Genomic DNA, 16,621 nt, shown 5'->3' with positions numbered 1-16,621 from the left:
TAAAATACCAATGTGATAAAAATGAAACTCAACAAAAACAGAAATGAATAATAAACTAAAACCGATGCCACGCATATAAAGGATTTATAGTGAAAAACTTTGTTTTTACGGGTTAATTTTTTATTTGACCAGGTAAGGCCCCACTGAACCACGTAGCTCTTTCGCAGAAGTGACCCCCGGCTATCCCGAACAATAGCGCGACGAGAAGTGGCTCTTCATCGTCGTCGTCGCCGGCGTCGCGTGGACATTTCTCTTGGGCCGAATACTCTTTTAAGCGCGGGACGTTCATTCTGAACGGCCGAGGGAAAAAAGAAACCGGAGGGCCCGGAGAAAGATCCACGCGACCACGGAGAGATCGAAGGCGACACGCAAACTGCAAATATACAGCAGCGGGCGTCAGGCGTCGGGATACAACCCGCGACCTCCTGTACACCAGGCGAGGGAGTTAACATCTCCTTGCCACCGTGGCTTAGATAAGGAGCGCTTTCGGTGCGAAACGCCGGACGCCGTGGTCGAATAACGGCACGGCGGCGGCGGTGCCGGCCGGGGTAATGGGAAGGCCCCTTTCCGAGCGGAGGGCGGAGGAGTTTGTCGCGAGTTGGGGGGGCGGGGGGGGGGGGTCCTCAGCCGCCACGAAGTTTTTCTCGCGTTTGACGGTGGCCGGCGACGCGCCGTCGCAAGTCACCGGCCGTTTTGTCTTCACAGCGTCTCCTCGAAATCACCTGGATGCATGGGGAGGGGGGAGAGCGAGGGGGGCGGCGTGACGCGGCCTCCCGATTGGCCGCGTGATGCTGCCTCACCATTGGCTGAGTGACGCTGCCTCACCATTGGCTGAGTGACGCTGCCTCACCATTGGCTGAGTGACGCTGCCTCACCATTGGCTGAGTGACGCTGCCTCACCATTGGCTGAGTGACGCTGCCTCACCATTGGCTGAGTGATGCTGCCTCACCATTGGCTGAGTGACGCGGCCTCACCATTGGCTGCGTGACGCTGCCTCACCATTGGCTGAGTGACGCTGCCTCACCATTGGCTGAGTGACGCTGCCTCACCATTGGCTGAGTGACGCTGCCTCACCATTGGCCGCGTGATGCTGCCTCACCATTGGCTGAGTGACGCTGCCTCACCATTGGCTGAGTGATGCTGCCTCACCATTGGCTGAGTGATGCTGCCTCACCATTGGCTGAGTGACGCTGCCTCACCATTGGCTGCGTGACGCTGCCTCACCATTGGCTGAGTGACGCTGCCTCACCATTGGCTGAGTGACGCTGCCTCACCATTGGCTGAGTGACGCTGCCTCACCATTGGCTGAGTGACGCTGCCTCACCATTGGCTGCGTGACGCTGCCTCACCATTGGCTGCGTGACGCTGCCTCACCATTGGCTGAGTGACGCTGCCTCACCATTGGCTGAGTGACGCTGCCTCACCATTGGCCGAGTGACGCTGCCTCACCATTGGCTGAGTGACGCTGCCTCACCATTGGCTGAGTGACGCTGCCTCACCATTGGCTGAGTGACGCTGCCTCACCATTGGCTGCGTGACGCTGCCTCACCATTGGCCGAGTGACGCTGCCTCACCATTGGCTGAGTGACGCTGCCTCACCATTGGCTGAGTGACGCTGCCTCACCATTGGCTGAGTGACGCTGCCTCACCATTGGCTGAGTGACGCTGCCTCACCATTGGCCGCGTGATGCTGCCTAACAGTTGGCGGTTCGAACCCGGCAGGCTGCCCCCCCCTCCCCCCGATTAATCTTGCGGCATCAATGCAGCTTCGCTCGCAGTGGACGTTGGGAGCCCCCCAAAGATTCTGAAAAAAATATTCAGCGACATCGGGACACCCCCCCGGCCCCACTCGACCGCCGCGAAAGCTTGCCAGAGACCCCCCCCCCCCCTCTCTCGAGATTTTGGTGAAGCTCTCCCTGGCAAAACGAGCGGGGGGCGAGCGGGGAGGCGAGCGGGGGGGGGAAGACGATAGCCACGTGGAGACTCGGTGTCCCGCGGCGGATGGGCGCGTGCCCATGCGTCGTTCTTGTTGTGCGCGTGCCACTTTGTACACGTGGCAGCCCTCGTAGGCGGCACTTGCCCCAACAGCAGCAGTCTGCTGTGGTGATGCTGTGGTGATGCAGTGGTGATGCTGTGGTGATGCTGTGGTGATGCAGTGGTGATGTTGTGGCGATGCAGTGGTGATGCTGTGATGATGCTGTGGTGATGCTGTGGTGATGCAGTCGTGATGCAGTGGTGATGCTGTGGTGGTGATGTGGTGATGCTGTGGTGATGCTGTGATGATGCTGTGATGATGCTGTGGTGATGCAGTGGTGATGCTGTGGGGATGTTGTGGTGGTGATGTGGTGGTGATGTGGTGATGCTGTGGTGATGCTGTGATGATGCTGTGGTGATGCAGTGGTGATGCAGTGGTGATGCAGTGGTGATGCTGTGGTGATGCTGTGGTGATGCAGTGATGATGCAGTGGTGATGCTGTGGCGATGCTGTGATGATGCTGTGGTGATGCAGTGGTGATGCAGTGATGATGCAGTGGTGATGCAGTGGTGATGCAGTGGTGATGCTGTGATGATGCTGTGGTGATGCAGTGATGATGCAGTGGTGATGCTGTGGTGATGCAGTGGTGATGCTGTGGTGATGCAGTGGTGATGCTGTGGCGATGTTGTGGCGATGCAGTGGTGATGCTGTGATGATGCTGTGGTGGTGATGTGGTGATGCAGTGGTGATGCAGTGGTGATGCTGTGATGATGCTGTGATGATGCAGTGGTGATGCAGTGGTGATGCTGTGGCGATGTTGTGGTGGTGATGTGGTGATGCAGTGGCGATGCAGTGGTGATGCTGTGGTGGTGATGTGGTGATGCTGTGATGATGCTGTGGTGATGCTGTGATGATGCTGTGGTGATGCTGTGGTGATGATGCAGTGGTGATGCTGTGGTGATGATGCAGTGGTGATCCCGGTGTGGTGCGTCGCAAACGTCGACGCTAGGGAAGACAAAGGCGGCCGGGCGTGGTGCTGCCCCCCCCCCCCTAGGCGCTGCTGCTGCTACTCGCTAGCAGCACTTGCCCCTAAAGTCAGTTCAGGCTATAGGGGGGATCTTTGTATTTGTCACGTGGGGTGTGGACTTGGACGTGACTTTGTGTGTGTGTCTGTAGGGCTTACAGAGGCTCATTGTGCGTGTGTGTGTACATGTGTGGGCTATATCGAGTGTGTGCGCGTGCGTGTGTGTGCGAGTGTGCGCGTGTGTGTGTGTGCGTGCGTGTGTGTGCGAGTGTGCGCGTGTGTGTGTGTGTGCGAGTGTGTGTGTACATGTGTGGGCTATATCGAGTGTGTGTGTGTGTGCACGTGTGTGTGTGTGTGCGCGTGTGTGTGTGCGTGCGTATGTGTGTGTGCATGTGTGCGTTCTCAGCGGTAGCAATGGTGAAACACTCCCCACGTGACCCCAAGCTGCCAAGCTGGCGCCGTGGGAGAGCGTGGCGGGGGGGGGGGCACGGGGGGGTGGGGGGGGCGGGGGCGCATGGGGTAGTGGGGGGGGGGCTCGTGCCGTATGTACATCTCTGGCTGCACCGCGGAGCGCGGTCTGCTCCCCCTCCGTGGTGGGGGTGGTGGTGGTGGGGGGGGGGGTGTTGGGGGGGTGGGGGGGGGTGTTGGGGAGGGTGGGGGCGGGGGTGGTGGTGGTGGGAGGGTGTTGGGGGGGGTGGGGGCGGGGGTGGTGGTGGTGGTGGGGGGGGTGTTGGGGGGGTGGGGGTGGTGGTGGTGGGGGTGTTGTAGGGGTCGTGGTGGGGGTGGTGGTGGTGGGGGGGGTGGTGGGGGGGGGGTGAGCCCGTGTTCACGAGGTCTTTGATTTCCGTCGGAACTGAGCTGCGACCCGGAGCTTGGGAACTCACCGACCTGCAGGCGGGACGAGAGGGGGGGGAGACGAGAGGCAGTTACATCGACTCGCTGTGCGAGTCTGTGGGTCTATATGTGAGTCTATGGCTCTCTATGCGATTATATGGCTCTGTATGTGAGTCTATGGGTCTCTATGCGAGTCTGTGGGTCTCTGTGCGAGTCTGTGGGTCTCTGTGTGAGTCTGTGGGTCTCTGTGTGAGTCTGTGGGTCTCTGTGCGAGTCTGTGGGTCTCTGTGCGAGTCTGTGGGTCTCTGTGCGAGTCTGTGGGTCTCTGTGCGAGTCTGTGGATCTCTGTGCGAGTCTGTGGGTCTCTGTGTGAGTCTGTGGGTCTCTGTGTGAGTCTGTGGGTCTCTGTGCGAGTCTGTGGGTCTATGTGCGAGTCTGTGGGTCTCTGTGTGAGTCTGTGGGTCTCTGTGTGAGTCTGTGGGTCTCTGTGCGAGTCTGTGGGTCTCTGTGTGAGTCTGTGGGTCTCTGTGTGAGTCTGTGGGTCTCTGTGCGAGTCTGTGGGTCTCTGTGCGAGTCTGTGGGTCTCTGTGCGAGTCTGTGGGTCTCTGTGTGAGTCTGTGGGTCTCTGTGTGAGTCTGTGGGTCTCTGTGTGAGTCTGTGGGTCTCTGTGTGAGTCTGTGGGTCTCTGTGTGAGTCTGTGGGTCTCTGTGTGAGTCTGTGGGTCTCTGTGCGAGTCTGTGGGTCTCTGTGTGAGTCTGTGGGTCTCTGTGTGAGTCTGTGGGTCTCTGTGTGAGTCTGTGGGTCTCTGTGTGAGTCTGTGGGTCTCTGTGCGAGTCTGTGGGTCTCTGTGCGAGTCTGTGGGTCTCTGTGCGAGTCTGTGGGTCTCTGTGTGAGTCTATGGGTCTCTGTGCGAGTCTGCGACCCTCGCTAGCAGCACTTGCCCCTAAAGTCAGTTCAGGCTACACGGGGGAGATCTTGTGTATTTGTCACGTGGGGTGTGGACTTCGACGTGACTTTGTGTGTGTGTGGAGGGCTTACAGAGGCTCATTGTGTGCGTGCGTGAACTTGTGTAGGCTATATCGAGCGTCTGCGTGTGTGTGAGCGTGTGTGTGCGTGTGTGTGCGTGCGTGTGCGTGTGTGCGCGTGTATGCGTGTGTGTGTGCGTGTGTGCGTGTGTGCGCGTGTATGTGTGTGCGTGTGTGCGCGTGTGTCTGTGTTTATGTACGTGTGTGTGTACGTGTGTGTATGTACGTGTGTGTCTGTGTACGTGTGTGTGTGCGCGTGTGTGTATGTACGTGTGTGTCTGTGTGTATGTACGTGTGTGTCTGTGTGTATGTACGTGTGTGTTTGTGTGTATGTACGTGTGTGTCTGTGTGTATGTACGTGTGTGTATGTACGTGTGTGTCTGTGTGTATGTACGTGTGTGTGTATGTGTGTGTGTATGCACGTGTGTGTGTATGTACGTGTGTGTATGTGTATGCACGTGTGTGTGTGTGTATGTGCGTGTCTGTGTGTATGTACGTGTGTGTGTCTGTGTGTATGTACGTGTGTGTGTCTGTGTGTGCGGCTGTATCAATGTTGAAACACTCCCCGCACAGGGGGGTGCGAGTGGGGGGTGTGGGTGGGGAGGGGGGTCCTGGGGGGGGGGGGGTGAGTCTACGACTCCCTATGCGAGTCTACGGCTCTCGCCGGGAGCCTCACGACTCCCCCCCCCGACTCCCCTCCCCCCCCGAGCCAGTGAGCCAGTGAGCCAGTGAGCCAGCCCACCTGTCACCACGCGCCCTGGGCGAAGAGCGCGATCACAACGAGCGCCGCCGCCGCCGCGACCCCCTCGGCGCGGAGCCTCCGCGGTGGTCCGCCCGGGGCCCCCGAGCTGCAGTCGAGGGGCTGCGCCGTGCCGCCCGAGCGGGTCGAGCAGGAGCACACGGAGGCGTTGAACACGAGCAGCGTGGTCTGGGGCGGGCGGCCCGAGTCGGCCACGCTGACGGGCACGAGGTGCTCGCCCCGGGCCACCTCGTGGAGCGACACCAGGTCGGCGTGCGTCTCTGCGTGTCGGGGGAGGGGGGAGGGAGGTGGGAGGAGGTGGGGGTGGTGGTGGGAGGTGGAGGAGGGAGGGGAGGGAGGAGGAGGTGGGAAGAGAGGAGGAGGAGGGAGGGGGAGGGGGTGGGCGAGGAGGAGGAAGGAGTAGGAGGGGAGAGGAGAGGAGGGGAGAAGGGAGGAGGAGGGGGGAGGGGGATGGGGGAGATGGAGGAGGGGGTAGGAGGAGGAGGGGTGAGGGGGATGGGGGGGGGGTGGGAGGAGGGGAGGGGGTGGGAGGGGAGGAGGGGGGAGGAGGAGGGGGGAGGGGGATAGAGAGGAGGAGGAGGAGGGAGGGAGGAGGTGAAGGAGAAAGGAGGTGGAGGGTGTATGAGGAGTGAGGTGGTTAGAGGAGGGAGGAGCGGGAGATCTTTATTCATTCAGGAGGAGGAATCCGATGAGCTGTGAAGCTATGTTTTCACAGATGTCCAGTCAGGTCACGTGCTCAGAACGTCACAACAACAAACAGAACACAAACACACAAAGTATAGCAAAGGTAAACACATCACTCCAACGTATATGCTAATCAAGCTAAGATAGGTCCCATGATGAAGATGCTCACCCCGAACTCTCATGACTCTGATAGTGGTATTGTCTTTGTGCTTAAAGCTTTCGTGACTGCAGGGATTCATCTTCTTGGTTCTTTCGGTAAAGTCATGTAGAAGGGGAATAATAAAATAATAAAAATCAAACATAATAAAAATAATACAATTCTCACGACGTTTCGGCCACAACGCAAGCAGCCGTCCTCAGGTGAAGAACAGGGCTGTCGGAAATACAGCGTCTCAATGAACGAGTTCATGTCGGAAAGACAGCCCTGTTCTTCACCTGAGGACGGCTGCTTGCGCTGTGGCCGAAACGTCGTGAGAATTGTATTTTATTATTTTAATTATTTTATTATGTTTGATTTTCATTATTTTATTATTCCCCTTCTACGTGACTTTACCGAAAGAACCAAGAAGATGAATCCCTGCAGTCACGGAAGCTTTAAATCGAAACTTAACATCGGTTTTGCTGCCAGAAAAAAAGGGGAAAACCCCATTATCAAAACTAAGATAGTTTCTATTTAAAGCTTTCGTGACTGCAGGGATTCATCTTCTTGGTTTTTTCGGTAAAGTCACGTAGAAGGGAAGTAATAAAATAATAAAAATAAAACATGATAAAATAATTTTATAAAATAATTTTATTATGTTTAAAATAATAAAAATAAAACATAATAAAATAATTTTATAAAATAATTTTATTATGTTGTATTTTTATTATTTTATTACTTCCCTTCTACGTGACTTTACCGAAAGAACCAAGAAGACTAAGATAGTTGTTTTCTTAACAAGCACTGCCCACTGAGCTGTTAGTTTTTTTTTCAGAAGCGACCTGGCAATCACGAATGACAGCTGCCAAGCGAAGGTTTGGCTTTTCGTCATCGTGTGGAATTTCACAGCAGTCAAGTAATCGACATAATCTAAGCGGGCGTGTCTCCAATGTGGAGGGTCAAAAATCAGGAGGACGCGGAGAGAGAGACAGAGAAAATCCCAAGGGGAGAGAGAGACACGCGAACCCACGACCTCCTGTGCACCAGGCGAGGTAGTTAACATCTATCCACCGTGATGAGAGAGAGACACGCAAACTCCAAACATACAGCAGGCGTCAGGGTCGGGATCGAACCCACGACCTCCTGTATACGAGGAGAGGCAGTTAACATCTCCTAGCCACCGTGATGACGATGATGATGGTGAGAGTGAGAGAGAGACACGCAAACTCCAAACATACAGCAGGCGTCAAGATCGGGATCGAACCCACGACCTCCTGTATACGAGGAGAGGCAGTTAACATCTCCTAGCCACCGTGATGACGATGATGATGGTGAGAGTGAGAGAGACACGCAAACTCCAAACATACAGCAGGCGTCAGGATCGGGATCGAACCCACGACATCCTGTATACGAGAAGAGGCAGATAACATCTCCTAGCCACCGTCATGACGATGATGAGAGTGAGAGACACGCAAACTCCAAACATACAGCAGGCGTCAGGGTCGGGATCGAACCCACGACTTCCTGTATACGAGTAGAGGCAGTTAACATCTCCTAGCCACCGTGATGATGATGGTGAGAGAGAGAGACACGCAAACTCCAACCCAGAGTCCAGGCCTACTGATGGTATCATAGGCCACCACCTCTACCATCACCAAAACCACCACTTGAACAACCGCCACCATCACTGCCATCACCACCATCACCATTTCAACAACCGTCACCACATCCCCAAACATCATCACCAGCTCTACCATCATCACCACCTCTACCACCATCACCGCCACCACCTCTACCATCACCGCCACCACCTCTACCACCACCATCATCATCACCTCTACCACCATCACCACCACCACCTCTACCATCACCACCACCATCACCACCATCATCATCACCTCTACCACCACCACCACCACCTCTACCATCACCGCCACCACCTCTACCACCACCACCATCATCATCACCTCTACCACCATCACCACCACCACCTCTACCATCACCACCACCATCACCACCATCATGATCACCTCTACCACCATCACCACCTCCACCACCGCCACCACCTCCACCTCTACCGCCACCACCTCTACCACCATCACCGCCACCACCTCTACCACCACCACCATCACCACCACCTCTACTGCCACCACCACCACCACCTCTACCACCATCATCACCACCACCACCTCTACCACCTCCACCACCACCTCTACCACCACCTCCACCACCACCTCTACCACCATCACCAACACCTCCACCATCACCACCACCATCGCCACCTCTACCACCACCACCGCCACCTCACCGTTGATGACGTCGAGCCGCCAGCTTAGGCGCAGCTTCTCCTCCTCGGTGGGCACCCCGAGGAGTGCGAGCAGGCGCTGTGCGGGCCCCGGGCTCTGCGCGCGGTGGCCCAGCCGGAAGGTGAAGGGCCCCGCGTTGCCCGGGAGGTCGTGGGGGTCAGAAGCGACGAGGGTGGCGAGGGAGCGGTTGGCGAGCGCTCCGCGCCCCGTGCACGCGAACGCCCACGCCGGAGTCACCGCCGGCGCGTGGTCGTTCTCGTCGGAGAGACGCAGCAACAGCGTGGCCGTGGATGAAGCCGGCGGGTGGCCTGGTGGTGGGGGGTGGGCGGGGGGGGGAGCGGGGGGTGGGGGGCGGGTGATTATTGAGGAGGTGGTAATTGATTGAGGAGTTGGGGGTGGTCATTGAGGTGGTTGTGGTGATGATTGAGGAGTTGGGGGTGGTTATTGAATTGAGGTGGTGGTGGTGATGGAGGAGGTTGGTGGTGGTTATTGATTGATGTGGTGGTGATTGAGGTGGTGGTGGTGATTGAGGTGGTGGTGGTGGTGGAGATTGAGGTGGAGGTGGTGGTGGTGGTGATTGAGGTGGTGGTGGTGGTGGTGATTGAGGTGGTGGTGATTGAGGTGGTGGTTGTGGTGGTGGTTGTGGTGGTGGTTGTGGTGGTGGTTGTGGTGGTGGTGATTGAGGTGGTGGTGACTGGTGATTGAGGTGGTGGTGGTGGTGATTGAGGTGGTGGTGGTGGTGGTGGAGATTGAGGTGGAGGTGGTGGTGGTGATTGAGGTGGTGGTGGTGGTGATTGAGGTGGTGGTGATTGAGGTGGTGGTTGTGGTGGTGGTTGTGGTGGTGGTGATTGAGGTGGTGGTGACTGGTGATTGAGGTGGTGGTGGTGGTGGTGGTGATTGAGGTGGTGGTGGTGGTGGAGATTGAGGTGGAGGTGGTGGTGGTGATTGAGGTGGTGGTGGTGGTGGTGATTGAGGTGGTGGTGATTGAGGTGGTGGTTGTGGTGGTGGTTGTGGTGGTGGTTGTGGTGGTGGTGATTGAGGTGGTGGTGACTGGTGATTGAGGTGGTGGTGGTGGTGATTGAGGTGGTGGTGGTGACAACTGCAGTCAGGGTGACTCCGATGTTGCTGCTCGCAACCTCGCGTCCCTGCGTCCCCATGCCTCCATGTGCCCGTGTCTCCCCCGTGACCCCCGCACCCCACCTGCCCCCCCCACATGTCCCCCCCCGTGCCATCTCCCACGTGCCCCCCACTCCACGTGCCCCCCCGTGCCCCCACCCCGTGCCCCCCCCACGTGTCCCGCCCCCCCCCGTGCCCCCACCCCGTGCCCCCCCCCGTGCCCCCACCCAGTGCCCCCCCATGTGTCCCCCCCACGTGCCCCCCCCCACCACGTGCCCCCCCCACCACGTGTCCCCTTCACCACGTGCCCCCCCCCCACGTGCCCCCCCACGTGTCCCCCCCCACCACGTGCCCCCCCCCCCACGTGTCCCCCCACCACGTATCCCCCCCCCCCATCACGTGTGTCCCCCCCATGTGTCCCCCCCCCCCACCACGTGCCCCCCCCACGTGTCCCCCCACCACGTGTCCCTCCCACCACGTGCCTCCCCCCACGTGTCCCCCCACCACGTGCCCCCCCCCCTTCCATGTGTGCCCCCCCCCACGTATCCCCCCATCACGTGTGTCCCCCCCCACCACGTGCCCCCCCCACGTGTCCCCCCCCCCCCACGTGCCCCCCCCCGCACGTGCCCTCCCCCCCACGTGTCCCCCCCCCCCACGTTCCCCCCCACCACGTGTCCCCCCCCCCCCACGTGCACCCCCCCCCCACGTGCCATTGTCGTAGGCGAGGAACGTGGCCTCGTAGTCGTGGCCGTGGTTCACGTGCACCGACTCGCGGTCGAGCACAGCGGTGGTGGTGACGACGCCGGTGAGCGCCTCCACGCGCAGCCAGCGCGCCGGGTCGCTCAGCACCGAGTAGCTGCGGCGCGGAGAGAGACACGGGGGCGGAGAGAGACACGGGGATGGAGAGACACGGAGAGAGACACGGGGATGGAGAGACACGGAGAGAGACACGGGGATGGAGAGACACGGGGAGAGACACGGGGAGAGAGAGAGACACGGAGAGAGATACACGGGGGGAGAGACACGGGGAGAGAGACACGGGGAGAGAGACACGGGGAGAAACACGGGGAGAGAGACACGGACCAGTGAGACACGGGGAGAGAGACACGGAGAGAGAGTCACGGGGAGAGAGACACGGAGAGAGAGAAACGGAGAGAGAGACACGGGGGGAGAGACACGGGGAGAGAGACACACGGGGGCGGAGAGAGACACGGGGATGGAGAGACACGGAGAGAGAGAGACACGGGGAGAGAGAGACACGGGGATGGAGAGACACGGAAAGAGACACGGGGAGAGAGACACGGGGGGAGAGACACGGGGAGAGAGACACATGGGGACGGAGAGTGACACGGGGATGGAAAGACACGGAGAGAGAGACACGGGGAGAGAGACACGGGGATGGAGACACGGGGGCGGAGAGAGATACGGGAAGAGAGACACGGGGAGAGAGACATAGACCAGTGAGACACGGGGAGAGAGACACGGACCAGTGAGACACGGAGAGAAAGAGACACAGAACAGAGAGACACGGGGGCGGAGAGACACGGGGATGGAGAGAGAGACACGGGGATGGAGAGAGACAGAATAGTGAGACACGAGGGCGAAGAGAGAGACACGATAATATCAAGAGAGAGCGTGAGCTACCGTGAGACATAATGTGACGTTACCACCACCATCACCTCCACAACCATCATTGCCATCACCACCCCCACCGCAACTGCCACCACCACCACCGCTCTCATACAACCACATCCACCAAAGATAAAGATCCCCCGTGTGGCCTCAACTGACTGTTGGGGCAAGTGCTGTTAGCCAGCACCTATGAAGGCTGGAACGGAACACGAGGGGGTGGGTGGCCAACACCACGCCCGGCCGCCTATGTCTCTCTAGTAGCGATGTTTAGACACCGCAGCAGATACTCATTTCAGGCTGAGTCGACCTAGGGGAGTCCCAGGACGGGTTCAGATAATCGTCACCGGGGTGTTGGCCGCGACCGAGAAATCGAATTCGGGCCGCAACGCTAACCACTTAGGGGCCGTCCATAAATGACGTCACGCACCTAGGGGGGGGGGGGGGGTCAGACATTTGTGACGATGTGTGACGAGGGGGGGGGGGTTGAGAAATGTGACGTCACGGCAAAATGCGCAACTTTAAATAAATATAGACAACACGTTCTGCTTAATTAAATAGACTTTGTAATAAATGTTTTCTCCTCCAACATCAGAGTGCAGCGCCACATTGAATACGCACTACAAAGACAATAGTTTAAAGCGATTTGAAGCATGTTTTATTTGGGGGGGGGGGGGGGGCAGAGCTTTGTGACGTCATATTTGAGGGGGGGGTCTGACTTTGTGTGACGAGGGGGGGGTGGGGTCAAAAATCGTCCAAAATCGCGTGACGTCATTTATGGACGGCCCCTAACACCACCGCTCCCCACCAGCACCGCCACTCCCTCTCGCACAACCGCGTCCACCACCACCACCTCCACCACCGCCACCTCCACCGCCACCTCCTCCACCGCCATCTCCACCACCGCCACCACCGCCACCTCCACCGCCACCTCCTCCACCGCCATCTCCACCACCGCCACCACCGCCACCTCCACCACCACCACCACCTCCTCCACCACCACCTCCACCACCTCCCACCGCCACCACCACCACCACCACCACCTCCACCACCGCCTCCACCTCCACCACCACCACCTCCACCACCACCACCACCACCTCCACCACCATCTCCACCTCCACCACCATCTCCACCACCTCCACCACCATCTACACCTCCACCACCATCTCCACCACCACCACCGCCACCACCTCCACCACCTCCCACCGTCACCTCCACCACCACCATCTCCACCACCACCACCTCCACCACCACCGCCACCGTCGCCAAAACCGCCACCTCCCCGCGACCCTCACCGCACGGTCTGCTGCTGCGCGAGGTCGGGGTCGCTGGCGTTGAGTCGCGCCACCACGGCGCCGGGCTGGAGGCCCTCCGGCAGGTGCGTCACCACCGTGGCGTTGGGCCCGTGGTGGAACACGGGCGCCTCGTTGGTGTCCAGCACCGACACCACGATGGTGGCGGTCGACGCGTGGGGGAGGCGCACATGGGGTACCAGCGGGGCCAGGTTGTCCGCGCGCACCAGCAGCGCGTGCACGCGCCACGTCTCGTAGTCCAGCGGCTGGCGGGGGGGGGGGGGGCGGGGTGGTGGTGTGGTGGTGTGTTAGCGAGCGTGGTGGTGGTGGCAGTGGGGACGTGGTGGTTGGGGAGGTGGTGGGTCTGGAGAGGTGGTAGTGGTTGGGGAGGTGGTGGTGATGGTGTTGGGGAATTGGTGGTGATGTTCCTGGGGAATTGGCGGTGGTGGTGCTGGGGAGGTGATAGTGGTGGTGGTGGTGCTGGGGAATTGGTGGTGGTGGTGCTGTGTTAGCGAGCGTGGTGGTGGTGTTCGAGGAGGTAGTGGTGGTGGGGACGTGGTGGTTGGCGTACGGTGCTTTTTCTGCAATATTTTGCTGTCTTTTCTTGGATTTCCTGTTTGCACATAGTCACTTTAAGATGTTTTCTTGTTCATGTTTTTGTTTTTTTTGTTTGTTGCGGTTGCACCCGATTCAAGAGCCGAATGGCTCACAGGGCTATACCTAATACATGAAACTTGAAACTTTGAAACTTGAGGTGGTGGGTCTGGAGAGGTGGTGCTAGGGAATTGGTGGTGGTGGTGCTGGGAAGGTGGTGTTAGTGGGGCTGGAGTGGTGGTGGTGGTGCTGGGGAGGCGGCGGTGGTGGTGGTGGGGGAGGTGGTAGTGGTGGTGGTCGTGGTGCTGGAAAAGTGGTGGTGGTGGTGGTGCTGGGGAATTGGTGGTGGTGGGGCTGGAGTGGTGGTGGTGGTGGTGGGGGAGGTGGTAGTGGTGGTGGTCGTGGTGCTGGAAAGGTGGTGGTGGTGGTGGTGCTGGGGAATTGGTGGTGGTGGGGCTGGAGTGGTGGTGGTGGTGCTGGGGGAGGTGGTAGTGGTGGTGGTCGTGGTGCTGGAAAGGTGGTGGTGGTGGTGGTGGTGCTGGGGAATTGGTGGTGGTGGGGCTGGAGTGGTGGTGGTGGTGCTGGGGAGGTGGTAGTGGTGGTGGTCGTGGTGCTGGAAAGGTGGTGGTGGTGGTGGTGCTGGGGAATTGGTGGTGGTGGGGCTGGAGTGGTGGTGGTGGTGCTGGGGGAGGTGGTAGTGGTGGTGGTCGTGGTGCTGGAAAGGTGGTGGTGGTGGTGGTGCTGGGGAATTGGTGGTGGTGGGGCTGGAGTGGTGGTGGTGGTGGGGGAGGTGGTAGTGGTGGTGGTCGTGGTGCTGGAAAGGTGGTGGTGGTGGTGGTGCTGGGGAATTGGTGGTGGTGGGGCTGGAGTGGTGGTGGTGGTGCTGGGGGAGGTGGTAGTGGTGGTGGTCGTGGTGCTGGGAAGGTGGTGGTAGTGGTGTTGGTTGTGGTGGTGGTGGTGCTGGTGCTGGGAAGGTGGCGGTGGTGGTGCTGGAGTAGTAGTAGTGGCGGTGGCGGTTGCGGTGCGTGAGCCGCGTTACCTGCGCCAGGCCGAGGATGCCACGGTTGCTGTGTGGCCGCGTGCTCACGTTGAAGGTGCCGTCCGTGTCGCCGCTGATGATGGAAAAGGAGACCTCCCAGTTGGCGCTGCCACGCTCGTCCACGTCTCGCACCGTCAGGTTCAGCAGCGGCCTCACCACGTTCTCCTCCACGGACACCTCGAACTGCCCCGAGGGCGACAAGGGGGGAGATACAATTATTAAACTATTAACTGTATTGACGCTGTCGCCCCGACAGACCTGGTTTTCACCTGAGGACGGCTGCTTGCGTTGTGGCCGAAACGTCGTGAGAATTGTTTTATGATGTTTTATTATTTTATTATTTCCCTTCTACGTGACTTTACCGAAAGAAGCAAGAAGATGAATCCCTGCAGTCACGAAAGCTTTAAATCGAAATGTAATATTTTATTATGTTGAATTTTTATTATTTTATTATTTCCCTTCCACGTGACTTTACCGAAAGAACCAAGATGATGAATCCCTGCAGTCACGAAAGCTTTAAATCGAAATATATTAGATTTTACCAGGTAAGGCCCACGGCTGAGCTACGATGTAACTATTTTTTCGGAAGGGTGGCCTTGCACTCACAAATGATAACCCAACGGAGCGGCGGTTTATCATCATCATCATCGTCATCATCGTCACCGTGTGGAAATTTCATAGCAGCGGCCAAATTCTCTAAACGCGTGGCGACGTCGATTCTATTCGTGTGCAGGGAAAAAAGCGGAGCACCCTGAGAAAAAATCCACGTGAGCACGGGGAGAAAGAGAGAGAGAGCGACACGCAGACTCCAAATATACAGCAGCAGCCGGCGTCAGGGTCGGGATCGAGCCCACGACCTCCTGTAGACCAGGCGAGGTAGTTAACATCTCCTCGCCACCACGGCAGAGCCGCTGGAGAGACAGCAGGAGAAGGTGTGAGCTAGGAGACGGGGAGACGAGGGGATACACACGAGACGGGAGATGGGGAGAGAGACGGGAGGAGGAGGAGGAGGAGACGGTGTGAGGGGAGGGGATGTCCCCATGGTGTCCCCGGGGTGTCTCCGGGGGTGAAGGTCCAGTACCCGCGTGGTGGGGTGGAAGACGGGTGGGTTGTCGTTGATGTCGGCGATGGTGACGGTGACCGTGCTGCTCCTCACCAGGCCCGAGTCGCCGCCGGCCATGTCCGACACGCTCACCACCAGCTCGTAGGTGAGCGTGGCCAGCGCCTGCACTCGGAGCGGGTCGGGAGACAGGGTGACGGCGTGGTGGACGCTGTCACGGCGTGTTGGGAGGAGGGGGGGTGGGGGGGGTTCGCGGTTCGGATCCCGGCGAACGGCCGCGCGGACCGTCCTGGTTAATATCTGCGCGGTGTGTGAGGTCGGCATCGGGAATGGGCAAGGCCGTTGTGGAGTTCGCGTCGCACTTCTGTATCTGTGCGGGACAACCGGCTCTTACTTTATTTCTCGCATTTTTTTCGCTTAACGGTAATGGCAAATTTCGATTTAAAGCTTTCGTGACTGCAGGGATTCATCTTCTTGGTTCTTTCGGAAAAGTCACGTAGAAGGGAAGTAATAAAATAATACAAATTTAAACATAACAAAACAATTCTCACGACGTTTCGGCCACAACGCAAGCAGCCGTCTGTGCTGTTTCATTCAGACGCTGTCGCCTCGACAGACCTGGTTTTCACCTGAGGACGGCTGCTTGCATTGTGGCCGAAACGTCGTGAGAATTATTTTATTATGTTTTATTTTTATTATTTTATTACTTCCCTTCTACGTGACTTTACCGAAAGAACCAAGAAGAAGGTAATGGCAAATTATTTTTTCTACTTCACCGTAGCCCCCACCGAAGGATCGTAACCTTATCGTGGTGGCGGTGGTGTTTTGGCGTTCCAACGGCCCTCAAGGCTACGTCACCGTCGCCACCCCCGTTGCCGCCGCGATCGCCGCCAAGGGCGACCGCCGGGCCCGCCAATCACTGCACCTCGCGGTCGAGCAGCTGCGGGTCAGAGGTTGTGGTGATGTCGCCACGGAGGGGGGTCGATGGCGAAGCTGACGGCCGAGCGATTGGCGGGCGGCGGGCGCGGAGGCCCCAGCGAGTAGCGAAGCTCCGCGTTCCCCGTCTCCGGGTTGTCCGGGTCATCCGCCTCCACGTGGATCACGTGGTGACCTGCGCACGCGGAGGGGGTGCAGGGGGGGGGGG

The 16,621-nt window shown here is 58.7% G+C and overlaps 1 protein-coding gene across 1 annotated transcript; it reads right to left on the bottom strand.

Annotated features, from left to right (window-relative positions):
* Window positions 1–3,788: 3,788 nt before the first annotated feature.
* On the bottom strand, window positions 3,789–16,583 carry LOC133357933 (cadherin-13-like). Its single transcript, XM_061576122.1, has 8 exons — window positions 16,403–16,583; window positions 15,499–15,642; window positions 14,418–14,600; window positions 12,788–13,050; window positions 10,574–10,719; window positions 8,750–9,055; window positions 5,601–5,878; window positions 3,789–3,887 (listed from the first exon to the last, which is right to left on the bottom strand). The coding sequence occupies exons 1-7, from the start codon at window positions 16,559–16,561 to the stop codon at window positions 5,604–5,606; spliced, it is 1,476 nt and encodes a 491-aa protein (XP_061432106.1). The 5' UTR covers window positions 16,562–16,583; the 3' UTR covers window positions 3,789–3,887; window positions 5,601–5,603.
* Between the last annotated feature and the right edge of the window lie 38 nt (window positions 16,584–16,621).

Source organism: Lethenteron reissneri, chromosome 60 (assembly GCF_015708825.2).
Source record: "Lethenteron reissneri isolate LAM-NWPU_2019-01 chromosome 60, ASM1570882v1, whole genome shotgun sequence".
In the NCBI taxonomy this organism is placed as follows: domain Eukaryota; kingdom Metazoa; phylum Chordata; class Hyperoartia; order Petromyzontiformes; family Petromyzontidae; genus Lethenteron; species Lethenteron reissneri.
This window is presented reverse-complemented; position numbering and strand designations above follow the sequence as displayed.